This window comes from Aspergillus caelatus (genome assembly GCF_009193585.1).
Source record: "Aspergillus caelatus strain CBS 763.97 unplaced genomic scaffold BDV27scaffold_77, whole genome shotgun sequence".
NCBI lineage: Eukaryota > Fungi > Ascomycota > Eurotiomycetes > Eurotiales > Aspergillaceae > Aspergillus > Aspergillus caelatus.
The window spans coordinates 55,822-70,815 of NW_022475340.1; the positions used below are offsets into that span (position 1 = coordinate 55,822).

The following is a 14,994-nucleotide window of genomic DNA, read 5'->3' on the forward strand; positions in this document are numbered from 1 at the left end:
AAATAGATAATATGACCACGGCCTCGTCGCAAGGCCTTAGCTGTCGTAACCAGCCAGCTATCGTGAAACTCCGTCGTGAAATAATCAGATCCAAGGGGGGTTCACAAAAGATAAAAATCAGAAATAAAAAAAAAAAACACAAAAGCTGAAAACGCCCAGTCATGCAGTCGTCAATCAAATCGTTACATGGAGATGATGCTGTTATACCGGCATGCAAGTACACAAAGTCGATGGGGGTTGTCCGATTCAAGGACTAAGAACGTTGCAGAGATCGTCCGTGGCGTCCATTCCAAACCCAGCCATGTCGACAGAATGCAAAGAGCCGGGACCTCGACCCAAGGAGATGTCAGATGAGGCATAGTCATGCTTCAACCGCTCGTGAGGTCCAAAAAATGGCCGTGTTTCTTCGTTAGGCGTGTTTCCATCGCCTGCAGCCCAGGGCCCATGCTGCCAAAACCGTGTGTTGGCCTGCTGGTCGCCAAAGAGGTCATGATGGTCGTGATGCGTTTCTGGTCCGTGAGCGTTGAAATCGTTCGGTGATTGGAAGCGCAGGTGCGTCCGACTGAAACTGGAGCACGGAGAGTCCGCGTGTAGTGGGAAATCCAGACCTGACAATGGCATGTCCTCGACTGTTGTTATGTCTATCGTTGGGTTCTCGGTTTGCTGGGCTAGTGCCGATGCGAGTCGGAGGTTGGATGCGGAGCTCTGACGACTGTGACTTGTGGAACGCTCAATGGCCCGTTGGACGAAACTGCCACAGGTCTTCAGAATCTTTTCCTGGTCCTCTGGGGAAAGACTGGCGAAGAAGTCGTTGGCCAGGGAGGATTTAGGGAGCTCTGGCTCGCAAGGAGTCAACCCGAACGTCTTCTGGGCATACTCGGTAAAACCAGAAGGCATGTCGTACGGGGACTGATAGACGGTCGGCGACTGTTCACGCTGCTGCTCCAGGTACGCAAACTTGCGAGGTAACTTGACAGCTGCAGCACCGCCCTTCTGAGCACTCTCCTGCTTATTATTTTCCGTCTCCTTCTTCTGAAGCACATCGAGCCGATCGCGGTGACTAACAAGGGAAAACCGGAGCATCTGCAACAATCGGGTCACCTCTTCGGAACGCATATTAAGTGGCTGCAAGGGTAACAAGGTTCCGTCGGGGGCGCGAGGTTGGACCCGTTGTTGGGCCATGGCGAGTTCCAGCTTCTCGAGGCCACTAGGCGGCGGCACGGAGCCCATAGGACCCAGGAGCGTCTCAACGACTAGCTCCGGGCTGACGATCGTATACCCGGCGAAGACATTGGCATGGTCGGTGATCTGGGCCAAGCGGCGACGAGCAATAAGTTCCCGAACATTGGCAAAGGTATTCGCGGGGAGATGGTGGCTGTGCTGCTGCTGCTGCTGCTGCTGCTGCTCCTTTTGTTGTTGTTGCGGACTGCGTTGCTGCTGAGAGAGGTGGTGTGATTGATGATGAGTCTTGGCGATCTGAGGGTACGGAGCATGGCGGGCAGATTGAGTGGGCAGGGAGCGATAGGCAGACGGCATCGCAGTACTAGCAGAAGGAGCAGCAGAGGAAGGAGTGCGAGGAGGAGGGGCAAGAGTACTAGGTCGCTGCAACAGGGAAGGGCGGGAGGCAGCAGCGGCGGCGGTGGCGGCAGCAGCAGCAGGTGAAAGGTGGTGAGGAGGGGCAGCAGCATACTGAGCAAGATGGCGGTGGGGGTAAGAGGGGAGCCGGGCCATCACGGCGCCAAGGGACTTCACGCTGTCCAGGAAATTCGAGCGCGGGTTGTGGACGGGCACGCTAGGGTTGTGCGTATATTGAGCCCTACATTCGGTCGATGACTGGCCCAAATAATACCAAATCTGGTCACCTTTGTCCAAATTCACCTGCACCAGTGGTGGGGCAAAGCGGTGATTAGTAGTGTCGACCGTCTCGAACTCGGCCCACTGATACGGAGATCGCCCATCGCCAAATGGATTGCCAACCACCGGCAGGGCCGATTCCAACTCTTTCCGGCCCTCGGGTTTTCGGGCTAAGTGGGCAGGGAGTGGTTTTGTTCCTGGTGCCAGAGGCGAGAAGTTGCTCCGCCGTACCACAAGCATCCACCGGTACGGTAACTCAATTACATCTCTAAATCGTGAACCAGGGGTCAGCATCATGATTTCCAAATCAGGAAAATTCCAAACACGACAACAAAACAAGTGTGAAAAAAATAAAACTTACCCTCGTGGGAGCACTTTTACCAGTAATGTCCGTTCCGCTGGTCGATTCTCCAGCACCACTGCCCCATTGATCTCCTTGTCGGCCTGGAATTGCACCAAATCCCCTGCCACCATGCGTTGAGCCGTCTCGATGAGCTTGCGGTCAAAATCAGGAGAATCGCCGCTCGTCATCCAGCTTGGCTTCTTCTGACGGTGATATTTGCATTTGAGGTCCACACTGGGGATTGAGTAATGATTACCGTCATCTGCGATCACAGCAATCTCACCCTGCTCCACCTGGACCCCGGCTAAAAGTGCACAGGTGGCATGGTATGATCGCGTGCATTTGCCGAAATTGCACTGGAAACAAGCCCCTCGCACCTCGCGGCAGAAGAGGCACTTGAGTCCCATGCGAGCCTTCGGGATCTTGTCAATGTCACACACCACCTCCTTGCCAGTCTCGTCACGGAGGATGCTAGTCTCTTCCGTGTAGAGGGCACAGCGCCGATGGGCGTGGTTTTTCCCATCTTCGGTGGGCAATAGGTCCTCATAATCCAAGTTGTTGGGACACAGGACGCAAGGAATCTTCCGTGGGACGTCGACATTGACTCGCATGCGTTTCGACTTTGTTGAATCACCGTCATGTTTTCGTTTCCGGCCACGGTTACTCTTTTCTGGGACACTTCGTGGTGGGGTAAGGAGGTCGGAAGCACCCTCGAATTCATCGAGGTCACTTTCGAATTCGCCGTCGTATTCTGGCGTCGATTCACCGCGCAGCTTACGCTCAATCTCATCGACATCGATCCAGACACTGTCAGATTCGCAGTGGCACTTCTTGGCGACACGGCCGTAATCCAACCACTTCTCGGTCGCAAAGTTGACCGACTCGGCACAGTTGTAACCAAGATTGTAACCCGAGTGATATCCGTATGGGTATGTAATCACGAACTCGCCCTCATAGTGGACAAGTCTGTTAACGGTGATACCGTACTGAGATTTGAGGAGACTAGGAGAAACAAGGTAGGTCTTATGGCGGAGGAACTGATCACAATTCTTGGCGTCGCTGGGCCAGATACCTGGCGTAATAGTCAGCATTTATTCATGGGCCCTTCACGCTGTGTAAACGTACTCTTCATAGCCTGTTCAAACCGAGGAGCATCTTCTTGTGAAATGCTATACCACTGTTTGGGTGCACCAAAATGGATATAGTTGATGCTGTACAGATCAACATCTTCCAAATGCCAGGCAAAAGTAGCTTTCCACATGCCCAGGTAGAGGTATGCGGTGTTGACACCAGGTACTTTCTGCCCCAAGACATCCAACAGATTGGGTAACTTGGCGACGTTCCAAGAAGTTGTGATGTTCTCGTCGAAAAGAGAGCCAGGCATATCCGCGCCATACATTGGATTGTTAAACATCAAGGACTTCCAGTAGGCGGTTTCTAATTCCTCACACCGTTCCTGCGTATATTCCTCGTTGTCATGGATGCGATAATCAAAGTCCCTGAAAGCCTCCTCGTCCACGTAGTCAATTGCATCGCCTTTGTTGTGTTTTCTTCGCGAGGTGACCGATTTAGGTTGTCGCCCTTTCGGCTTTGGAGCGGGGAGAGACTCGCCGTCGCTCAACTCTTCCGTCTTCGCCTCGACAGGGTTGGATTCAGGAGACACGGGTGTGGGAGGGCCTTCAGGCTTGATTTTATCAAGGGTATCTTCTGCGGGCTCCTCTTTCACCTTCACCTGGTTGGACCGTTTGGGTGGACGTCCCGGCCCCGGACGACGTTTTTGAGAATCAGATCGGGTCGTCTGGGTTCGGGAGGAAGGGGCAGTACGAGTGACTCGCTCCTGGTTGCGGCGCCTCTCACCTCTGCGGGCAGGAGGCTGATGGCTACTTTCTTCACACAATCCTTTCCACTGAGGAAGGTTGTATGACCTTTGTCGCTCGATGTTCGCCTGGGTATAGGTTCCGTGTGATCCGTGGAATTCCTGCATGATCGGGTTCTTCACACGAATCTTCTTGACGGCTTCGTCGAGCGCTGGCAGGGAGTCGGTCCTAGAGAAAGAGCTGGTTGGCAACGGCCCTTGAAGCCATCATCACCGTAGAGAAGACATACCATTCCTTGGGAGGAATAACCTTAATAATTCCAGACCGCATGCCATATTTCTCAACTTTATTGATGAAAGATTGAAAGTCTCTAAATTGGTCCATGGTCTAGGCTTCATCGTCAGTGACATCATCAAAGCACAGTGACACTAGACAAGGGCAGCACTCACTGGCTTGAACACAGGGATCTTGCCGCCGCCATAATAGTGGTCTGGTTCGATGTCTTCCTCTTCTTCCTCTACTGATACGGCCTCTGGTACACCCGCAGTATTAGGATCGAGTTCCAGATCCGACAATTCAGAAGGAACCCCATCCGGGACTTCTTTCTTGCCATTAGCGCTATGAGGGGGTGTAATGGAGGCGGCGGTCGTCGCAGGACCCGCGACCGATTCGAAAAGGGGTTGATCAAGCGCTGTCGCCATCATCTCAAGCACGATGGAAAAGACGGAAAGATGATTGTTCGGATTTCGATATGGGTGCCGTCGTCGGAAGAAGCGACCGCTGATCGACGGCGAAAAAGAGATTCCCAGCGGTCGGGGAAGAAGGCGCTAAAAAAGAAAGGGGGATAGATATCTGCTCTTCTGTGGCGATGTTATTATCGTGCGGCGCTTCCTTTTAATCAGGATATGTGCTTGGAAGGACTTCAGAAGCAGCCGAAAGCAAAGGGGGAGGGATAAGTGAATGGAATGAGTTAAGGCGGGAGTGATATGATAGTTGATCCGAGCTTTCTAGAACGAATTGCCGGGTATATCAAAAGACAATCACTGTCGGAAAGTCATAAAAGGGATAGATCACGGGGGATATGATAGGTAACAAGCAGTTACTTAGATAAAGGAGAAGATTGGCAAGTGGATGATGCGATCGATATCACCAGTATCGGGGAAAGGTCAAGCAAGCAAGCCCCTCCTCCAGTTTGAGGGATTGGAACGAGAAGATTTACCGTGTTGCAGGACCAAGAAGCAGCAAATGCTCAGCAACGAGGGCGCTAGTTCGCCAGCGATGCAAAGGCAGGATCTTCCTAGTGGGAAAGCGATGGGGACGCTAAAAGGCAAGAGGACGCAGAAGGGCAAGGGACGGGCAGGACCAATACCAGCAGCACATCGGACGGTCTAGTGTGGACCCGGCCAGAGCACGATGGTCTGACTATGCGACGCTGTGGTAGGCTGCAGGAAGGGTGGACACCATTTAAAACAGGTTGAAATGATTATTGGAAGGAAAGTGTAAGGTGGATGGGCGGATGAGCAGCCTGAGCGCCTGAAAGGGAATTTTAAGGCACCAAGCTAGCCGATGGCCTGAGCCTTGAAGGTTGAGAGTAACCGTGTAAAGTAAGGCCAATACCTCTTAAGGCTAAGGGAGGTAAAGGAGGTAATTTTTCCAGCCGCCGAGAGCAGATCACAACACTGTCTCCGGTCGTCGGAAATAAACACAACCAGTTGGAACAAAGAAAGGAAAAAGGGAAAAAAAAACAAGAACAACAACAACAACAATAAGTCACCCTCACTTACCAGTATCCAAAGGAGCTGTCGAAGGATCGATTATATGTAGCCGATAATCTATCGAGGAAGGATTTGACCGTTCTCAAAAAAAAAAAAGAAAAGAAAAGAAAAGAAAAAAAGGCAATTAACAGAGAGGATCCGTGACGCAAGGATCCATATACAAGAGTTGCCGGTCTATGTTAGTTACTAGTAGTAGTAGTATGTAAGTATGTAGTAGTAGGTAGCTGTCCGAGTGGATGGAACACTTCCGCCAGAGCGACGGAATCAGCGTTCGCCAGAGGAATCACGTGCGCCACATGACTTGACCGAAGGAGTAATAGTAATTACTGGAGGAATGGTCAGATACTACACAGGATCCAGACTACACAGGGCGGTAGCCAACAGCACGGGAGAGGCTGTGCAAGCAGAAAAACAACCACCGATGATATATCTATCAACTCAATCTATCAATCAGCGACGTTTCGAATTTGGAAACTCGGATACCGGCGGACCGGCAAGGGAAACTTACCGCTAGATACATCGATGAGACAGTTAGAAACGCATTAGAAGGCGACTAAAATCAGTTCGTCAAGGGGGTCTGATCGGTTGGTGGAGGATATGATCTCACCGACTGTCCCTTTGATTGGTGAGAGGTTAATTAGCCGGTGGTAAAAGCGGCTGGCTTTTTTTCTTTTTTTTCTTTTTTTTTTTTTTTTGTCTTTCTTTTTTGGCAAGATTAGCTGTATCGATAGGAATACGACGGAGTATCTTCTTCAAAATAAACAATGAGTGGCCTGATAGCAATACGCGTGTGTAGAAGAAATTTTATTCCGGGAGTACATTCTCCCATGGTATTCAAACTAGATAATCTACTTGATACATAATCTGATACCACCACCGAATTTGTGCCTGAGGCCACCTCAGAGACCACTTACAGATACAAGTAACACTCGCTGTACTCCATACATACAGTATGTACAGTGACTTGCAGTTGCAGTAGCCGCATCTAACCAGAGGGGAGAAAAGAAAAAGGGAGGGGGAAAAAAAGAGAAAAAAAAAAGGGTAAAAAGGAGGTGTACAACGCATCAAAATCACTCGCCAACTCAAGCCACTAAGCCTACGGAGATCAACAGAACAACTCACAAATACCCGTTATCTTTTCGGTTTGTCTCTTAACTTCCCCATACTGACCAAGGCAGATTACAAGTGCATACATGCATATCTACATATCTCGTGCATGACTTGCACATGCATATTCGGGGCAGACGTGGAGCGTTTTTCCAAGGGCTAAGGCAATATCATTGTCGTGATATATATATATGAAAATTAGACGCCCCTTCAAGATCACAACAACACAAACAATAACACCAAAGGTGTGATGAATTCTCGAATCACAAATAAGGACGATTACCCTGATTCGACTCGCATAGTATACACTATTTCACAGGATCGAAGTCATGATGTACATATCACTAGTGGACGCAAAGCACGACACCACGATATGGTACCACAAAACGCCAAAAGAGAGAAAAAGAAGAGAAAGGCCGCTTTCCAGTAATTACAGATAGGCTATTATGTAAGTTCACGAATCTACGACGATTTAAAAAAAAAAAAAAAACTGCAATGGTCGTTTTCGACAATTGTCGGTTGGGCAGAAAGTCGATGGCGTGAACACAGCTGATGGAACTCCATGTTCCTCGACGTTTTCGGTATGCGGCCGGCCAAATTCTGGTTGGCTGGTTATTTATTCGCGATTAATAATATTACCACGCAGAAAGTTTTCTCTCACAGTGCATTCGTGACCGTGCATTAAACTGCAAGAAATGACTCAGAGCATGATATGAAATATGATATGTTACGATTTGATTCTGAAGATACAACCTCTACTCCATCACCTGATCAGCATCCAACAAAACTACTGACGACTAGTTTTGAAGAACAAGTAGTCGCATTGGTATCTCGCTCTAAATGTGCATATCGTAAATTCTCAACAATAAACAACCAAACCTCCCAAGGCAGAAAGAATCAGTACTCATTTAGACGTAGTTTCTTGCCGACAAACCGGCGTCGTTCGGGTTTGTCTCCGTTACGCTCTCGGTCGGTGTTTAAGCCTTTGAGTGCATGTAATAACATTCCGGCATCGAAGAACCCGTCTGATATGCTGTTAGTATCTCTGAGATATTGATTGAGTCGGTAACTTACATCCACCCATGCCGTCGTCTTCTATTTCTCCGCTGTCAGTTGTTGGCGTATCGGCACCCCGGCGCACTGCCCCAGGATCTCCCCGGACGAGCCGGCCCCGACGGTGATCCCCTTGGAGCCGCTCGGCGATGATCTCCATCTCCCGGGCCCGACTGGTTCGCGGGCTGGCCGTCTTACGGTTTGTGGCGCGTAGTAGCTTTCGGATTTCAAACAAATACGACTCGAGTGTGTACAAAAACCGAGCGGTCTGGCGGTGCTTGGACGAGGCGCAGAACGAGATCGAGTCATCTTTAATTATATAGCCGATTCCGAAGCCATCCGCAGACGTCGGACCGAAGCCAAAATGCCGCAGGCATGGATTTCCACAGTTCGAGGTCGACAGGATGGTATTGTTGATTTTGTCCCAACCGGGGTCACTGAAGAGTGCTGGCGTGGGTGGCGCCGGGCGAATTGCACGCAAGCCATAGCTAGTCGTAGAGGATACGCCATCATCCGATAGCGGGGACTTCGGTGAGTCCACAGCAGAGCCATTCTCAGCAGGGCTAGAGTAGCCGTTGGAACTGCTTACTACACTATTACCAGAAGAGGAAGAGCCTTCTTCAAAGGACCGCTGCCAGAGGCAATATAGTGCATAGAGATGTCGATCCTGTCCTTGTCCCTTGGAGCATTCTTTGGTAGTAGCGGTATGCTTTTCGGTCGCCTTCTTCAAAGCCTCCACCTTTTGCTCCGCTGGTTTCTCTCCCCAGAAAGTCTGTACAAAATTGGCGCATTCGTTGGTAACTGTCCGTATCGCCTCTGTCCGGCCGTGCAAAAAGAATTTGGTCATGGCTGGCTCGTAGGTGTTCTCCAGACGGCCATACAGCCCGTAGTACGCAGCTTGGAACGCCATCTGTACGAACGCATCTGGCGAGAACCCCATCGACGTGATGAAATTCTTACCAAACCCTTCGAACTCGAGCACGCGGAACTCGTGCTGCTTGAGAAGGTCGGCAAGATGGGATTCGGCGAACCGCAGGGCAATACTTAGTTCAGGAAGCATGTCCCACTCTAGTTTGCGGGGCGTAGTGCTGACATCGCCAAAGCTTCGGGGATCACGCTTGGCCGGATCGGGGCTGTTGGTTGCCCACAGAGTGGGCGCCTGACCATTGATAGTTTTTGCGAAGCGAAGTATCGTGTCTGTGTAAACATCACTGGCAAAACGCAGCACCGTATGACCGTCCACACCGGTATGTTCAAAGTTGATACCGGCACTGCCGTTCTGGCACACAATGATCTGGAGCTTGTCATACCACCGATTGGTACAAGTTCCGACCTGCACACCCTTGACCACTTCACTCGTACCGCAAAGCATGTTGGCACAGAGATCAGACGTATTGCTCGGCTCAGTATAATCTAGACAAAGAACAAAAAGAGCTGTGTCGACAATATTTAGACATTCTGCGTTGTTTGAGCCTTCGTCCTTCGTTAAGATGTCCCGTAGCCCAGACCACACTTTGCGGTTTTCCGTACTGAGGACACCCAAAGCTCCCTTGGCGGCATCTTGGATTGGGGTCTGTTCCGCATCCCCGATTATTACTTGAAGGTTAAGGGCGATGTCCTTCTCAGTCATAATCAAATCATGGTTCTCGTCGAGGACATCAAACCAGTAGAATTGGCCCCGGCACATGACAACAATGTGTTTGGCGTGGGGGTCCTGACTGATAACACATCCATTTTCGGTGGGCAGACGCGCTGTTCCGAACAATCGAGAGTATTGATACATGCATAGTGGCGTCCCTCTAACGGTATCAGGCTCGAGTTCTTCCCGCCTCACAGCCCGGACAAAGCTGAGGGCCGATACAACAAGCGATGCTGCTCTAGTAACCTGGTGATTCCTGGCAGGTGTGGGGTCATCCTCTAGCAAGAAGAATGGGTTGAGATTCAAAACGACCGCTGTTAGAGTCAGCATGCTGGAACCCAGATAGTTTCTGTGATAGAGGGCTTATCTTACGGCTGTCGTAGTTCAGGTAAGAATCATACCCTGAGTTTACAATGTTAGCTCTCATTCGATATAGCAACGTAACACCCCTTCCCCTCTTCACGGATGCACTTACAAAATTGTTCAATATAGCTGGTTTTCGAAGAAGCATAGTTCTTTAGCTTCTCTTGAAGAATAGGGCCGTCCGACTTGAGAAAGTCTTGGACAGAAGCCTTTGTTTCTTCCTGTTCCCTTGGCGTCTGTAACGCAGACAGGGCCTCAATGTATTTCTTGCATGTGCTCTCTAGATCCGGAATAGGAAGTTTCGGGAGAGAGTCTTGGTTAGCGAACGTGGACCCTTTCTTTTTTGACGAATTTGACGCAACATTATCGCCGTTCACGCCATCCACAGAGGTAGGCGTAATCTTAGCCTCCATGATAGGTTGAGAGCGCGGGGTGGCCATGGCGTCCAATAGTGGCTTTGGGGCCGTGAAGTGACGAACTGCAACAGACGAATAAGACATCGTGTCAGTATGTGATGTTCACGTCCAGAATATGATCAACTAAGCGTAGCGACAAGCGAGGAAGGTAGGAATGGACAGTAGGCGTAAAGCGGTGCGATAGAAGTAGTGACAATCTTGCAGGCAGTATGAGGGCATGGATTCTGGCTAGTAGCGCATGACCAACCCAATCACGGGATAGTAACTAACAGCAGGTCTCGAGGAAGATAAACGCAATTGAAGAGTAACAAGTCTCAGGTAAACTATGGATATGTAAAGGAGTGAAGGGGGAGATATAAATAAATAAGGACTATATAGGGTATAAGAGTACCCATTCTAGCCCCGCTGTTTAGAGGAACGACAGGCGCGGGGAGAGCATGTGCTCGGGCGCCGGGCTAAGGGAAACCAGGACCTATGGACGGAGAAAGGGACGCTTACGAGGTACCAAAAAAAAGTAATGATAAGGGCAACAGTCAAAGCTCAGCTAGCCGGATAAAACACGGCGGTCCGCTGTCGCAGGCTCAAGCGTCGGCACGCTTGGGGCAAAGGTGGTATCGGAGGAACGGATGAAGAAGCTTAGTCGATAATAGATATCTCTTAGTAGCTCCGCGATGCGCCAAGAGATATATAGAATGTGTGGGTCGCAGTCGCACAGACGAGCGAACAATTGCCTAAAAGCCACAAAAGTTGAAATTAACACTGATTACCAGTTGAAGCACCTGGTATAAAAATTTTCGATCTAGTTCCTCCGCTTAGGTTCCCGTAGTCTTCCTAGACCCGGTCTGTCGTCATACAAAAGATCCGAGTGGAGCGTGACCAGAGAAGAGGGACAGAAGAGCTACTGTCTTGTCTCACAAACGAGAAACGGAATTGCGGATGTCGAAAATTGCGTGTACAGTTGATTGACACGCTAGATATGACAGTTTGCGACGGTGACAATAAGCTAGTACTGGCAAGTGAGAGCTTGTAGATCTAAAATGTCAAGTTAATGATCCTCCCGAATTGACGTCGTATCGCCAGATTCCAATTTGATGTGGCAATCTTCAGCAGCCACCCTAGGGCCAAGGTTAGATAGACTGCACCACTGCCGTCACAGCGAAAATAAACTCTCAGGCTTGCTGCTGATTTGCAACCCGACTAGACGGGGATTCTCTGCCCGATGACGTTTCGGACGAAGGGAGCTGGCTGGGGGAGGTCGAATGTGCAGCAGCTATAGTTCTGGTTGCGGGGAACTTAATCTCCAACGGGCCGGTCACGTGGGGTTCGATTACTTCAGCCACGCCGTTCATTGGCTACACTACATGTGTCATTGCCATCGCCGCATTCGGCGATCAATGGGATTCTACAAGTACAGTCTACTCCGTACAATCCGCGGAAATCAATCTCGTAGGAAGTCTCATCATTTAGTTTTTGGTCATCAAAAATGCTCCGCCAAGACGCTCATATGAACACATAAAGCACAAACGGAGAAGCGAAAAAAGATGAAAGAATCATTCGATTCAAATGTTGCCATTGGTGTACCATGACGGGGCAAAAAGCAATATTCACAGAGAAGGTAAATCAAAATCTCCACCTCATCGCATGGCCTGCGCCTCGGAACCAACTTGATGGCTAGACAACCCCCGATGGTGGATGCAATCATGAACTTGGCGAGTCGGCGCAGGCAAACGTGGGGTGGTCTCGAAGGAAAACCGAAGGAGACAGGGAGAAAGTTCAAATAAAAGCAAGAAACTGACAGTTGTCAGGCGTATCTCCATTGGTGAGTTTCATAAATTTCACATCTCGCGGACGGGCCGATACAGGAGAGCATCTGTGCACCATTGAGTTGGCCAAGTTCATCTAATCTGGCCACAGAACGGTTCCCGTGTGCATACCCGACCCCATCGATACAATCACTACCCTGGATCGGAATCTTTGCCGCTGCGTGCACAGACAGATCTCCCGTCACAGTCGAGGCGAAAACAACTCTCGAAATTTAAGATACGACATACATGGCCTGTCCAAGGGGACGAAGGACATTGTCGGCATACTCGCCGGCATAGTTTCCTAAAATATTGTCAGGATTACTGGGATTCACAAACGGGATACACGGGTGTTTATCACTTACCGGCCGGGCTGTAGTTGCAAACAGTGAAGGGGACTGCCACGGACGCATCAACGTTACCAAGACTGTTGCAGGTCACGGTAGCGCAACCAACGTGGGTGGTACCCTTCCACACGATCTGGGAGAAGTGACCCCAAGCGTCGAAGTTGTCCATGCTGGGGCTGGCCTCGCCATATAGGCTCTCGAAGTAGCCCATCTCGTTGTTGTACATCAGGTTGGTGATCATCTCTCCAATCTTTTCCGAGGAGACACCATATCCAATGTTCTGGCCATAGCCACCGCCATCAATGGAGCTACAAAAACCGTTAGTACATTTCACAGCTGACGAAAAAGTAGAGGCACTCTTACGTGTCATGCTGGTAGACGCATCTGGCGGCGAGGGTCTGGGCGCTAGCTTCCAGGGAGGCATCCCACTCAAGAGAGCTAGCAGAGTGGTTGCTCCGGTGAACATTGTGGTTGTACAGGACGGTTGACTGGTAAGCATTCGTGGCAGTAGCGCCGCTGGCACTGGAGGTGGTGCTAGCCAGGGTGGTTGGCTGGGAAGCAGAAGAGGTCCAGGACGATGTCCACGCGGAGGTCCACGCGGAGGTCCAGGCAGATCCTTGGTCGGCCGCAGCAGCATTGGTGGGCTCCACCGGTGCAGGAGCGGAAGAAGTCGCCGGGACTTCGACAAAGACCGCGGTCGAGCTCTGTTCCACTGGTGCCGGTGCTGGTGCCGGTGCAGACGTCTCAGGTTGGGCAGGCTCCACGCTCGCGACGGGTTCCTGCACGGGAACATATGTCGAAGAGGAAGTCGTAGGAGCAGGGGGCACAGGTGCGGTGATAGTAGTGGTTACAGTGACGATAGTCCAGTCAGTAGTGTAGGCCCGCTTGTCGAGAGGATTGGCCATGGCACCAGCTGCGCAAAGAGCGCCCATAAGCAAGGAAGACCGCATGGTGTTTGGTGGTTTAGTGACGGTTGGTTTAGTCTTGTTGGTTTGCGAGATGTGTTTTCACAGGTCAACTGCGTTCGATCGAGAAAACTACTTCTCCGGGAAGCTATCCGACCGAGTTCTGAAATGAATGGAGAAAATTCGTCCGACAACAGGCAGATCGACTGCGATTGGACTTTGAGGAACAGGGAATTTTGGAAAGGAAGGATGGTTGGTTTTATGTACGCTTTTCCGGTCCAGGCCAATATAGACAAAAGAGTGACAGCCTTGGAGACACTTTTTGAAAGAGTGGAAAAAAGTGTACCAAAGGCGAGGTAAGTTTGGAAATGCGTTGAGAGACCAGCAATGGGGAAACAAAAGAGAAGAGTGGCAAAGGACGTGGAGGGAGAAGTGATAATATAGTGTGGTACGTCGCGTGGGACGGCTGTGATGAAGCGGACTAGACAACCGTCGATGGGGACCTTAATCACGGAAAGGAGAGTCGAAAGGCCCCTCAACGGGCGTGGTCACTCTTTCCAAGTGGGGCCGTGCGATCTGGAATAATTAAACACAAATGAAATGAGCTGGGGAGAGAGCTTGGCTTTTGCGATGGTGATTAAAGGAGAGCTCTAGAGGGGATCGTAGGAATTATGTTTGACGAATCCAACCCAGCATCCTTTGACGTGGGTTAATTATCTCCGGTGATAGTATTGTCTTTTTGATTTTGGTTTTTCCTTGTTTGAATTTCCCTTTTTTTTTTTTTTTTTTCACCACAAAGAAGATCGGTAACGAATTATTAGAGTTTCTGATTTTACTGGACATGAAATTGAGGAAAGAGTCGGGGGTTTTCTCTCATCCCCTGATTATCCTCCCAACCACCAAGTCAGTTCATACATACCAGAGATCGTCTGGAACAGTGTCCCGACCCATCTTCCACAACGGTGTACGAAATACATTCCTGACAGCCTCCTGAAAGAATCTCCCAGCCATGGAAAGGATGTAACGTTAGCTATCCATTATGGAATGATTTGGTTATTGCTCCGTATAGTCATGGTAATCTAATAAGATTCTCTGAGGATATTAAAAAGAGATGACGGTGAATTTCTCCGTTTGCACGATGGAACGATTTTGTTCTGTACCCCTGGCACACCCTAACCCCGGTCCGACCAATCAACATGCCGACCAGGTCAGGCACCATTCACCATTGGCTAAATTGCGGTGGAGATTGCAGGCACTCGACCCCTGCAACCTTGGGGCAGTTCCCCCCACTAGTAAGAAAAGAGATGAAGAAAAAGAAAAGAACAAAAGAAAAAAAAAAAAAAAAAAAAGAAAAGAAAAGTGGACAAACGTAAGATTGATTCGTACCATATTACCACCATCAGCCCCAAGCCATGGAAATCCTACAATCCTCATTTTCTGGGCAGAATGGATACACAGTGATAACCACTGGCTAGATCCATTGTTCGATGGTCAATGGCATTCACGAACCACAATGAGTTGAATGAAACCCAACATACCATTGCTGTCGAGAATAAGAAAACGAACCGGTATA

General features: G+C 49.9%; 3 protein-coding genes across 3 annotated transcripts; all 3 read right to left on the bottom strand.

Annotated features, from left to right (window-relative positions):
- Window positions 1-246: 246 nt before the first annotated feature.
- Window positions 247-4,718, bottom strand: BDV27DRAFT_144804 (putative jumonji family transcription factor; the record flags this gene model as incomplete). Its single annotated transcript, XM_032070307.1, has 5 exons — window positions 247-2,122; window positions 2,216-3,269; window positions 3,323-4,242; window positions 4,304-4,401; window positions 4,464-4,718. 5 exons carry the CDS (start codon window positions 4,716-4,718, stop codon window positions 247-249), a joined length of 4,203 nt encoding a protein of 1,400 aa, XP_031928091.1.
- A 2,940-nt stretch (window positions 4,719-7,658) lies between these two features.
- Window positions 7,659-10,833, bottom strand: BDV27DRAFT_127542 (choline/carnitine O-acyltransferase). The gene is made up of 4 exons (XM_032066793.1): window positions 10,064-10,833; window positions 9,961-9,990; window positions 7,971-9,902; window positions 7,659-7,921 (listed from the first exon to the last, which is right to left on the bottom strand). Exons 1-4 carry the CDS (start codon window positions 10,449-10,451, stop codon window positions 7,794-7,796), a joined length of 2,478 nt encoding a protein of 825 aa, XP_031928092.1. The 5' UTR covers window positions 10,452-10,833; the 3' UTR covers window positions 7,659-7,793.
- A 972-nt stretch (window positions 10,834-11,805) lies between these two features.
- BDV27DRAFT_127546 (CAP domain-containing protein) lies at window positions 11,806-14,203 on the bottom strand. The gene is made up of 3 exons (XM_032066794.1): window positions 12,880-14,203; window positions 12,535-12,824; window positions 11,806-12,473 (listed from the first exon to the last, which is right to left on the bottom strand). Exons 1-3 carry the CDS (start codon window positions 13,464-13,466, stop codon window positions 12,403-12,405), a joined length of 948 nt encoding a protein of 315 aa, XP_031928093.1. The 5' UTR covers window positions 13,467-14,203; the 3' UTR covers window positions 11,806-12,402.
- Between the last annotated feature and the right edge of the window lie 791 nt (window positions 14,204-14,994).

What these genes read in the sequence shown, in the direction of transcription:
- BDV27DRAFT_127546 (XM_032066794.1), bottom strand. Translation starts at nt 13,466, where the DNA reads ATGCGGTCTTCCTTGCTTATGGGCGCTCTTTGCGCAGCTGGTGCCATG. An exon ending in TGCGTCTACCAGCATGACAC is followed by an intron (nt 12,825 to 12,879) that starts GTAAGAGTGCCT and finishes CGGTTTTTGTAG; the next exon opens with CTCCATTGATGGCGGTGGCT. An exon ending in TTGCAACTACAGCCCGGCCG is followed by an intron (nt 12,474 to 12,534) that starts GTAAGTGATAAA and finishes ACAATATTTTAG; the next exon opens with GAAACTATGCCGGCGAGTAT.
- BDV27DRAFT_127542 (XM_032066793.1), bottom strand. Translation starts at nt 10,451, where the DNA reads ATGTCTTATTCGTCTGTTGCAGTTCGTCACTTCACGGCCCCAAAGCCA. An exon ending in CAGCTATATTGAACAATTTT is followed by an intron (nt 9,991 to 10,063) that starts GTAAGTGCATCC and finishes TTGTAAACTCAG; the next exon opens with GGTATGATTCTTACCTGAAC. An exon ending in AGACGACGGCATGGGTGGAT is followed by an intron (nt 7,922 to 7,970) that starts GTAAGTTACCGA and finishes ACAGCATATCAG; the next exon opens with ACGGGTTCTTCGATGCCGGA.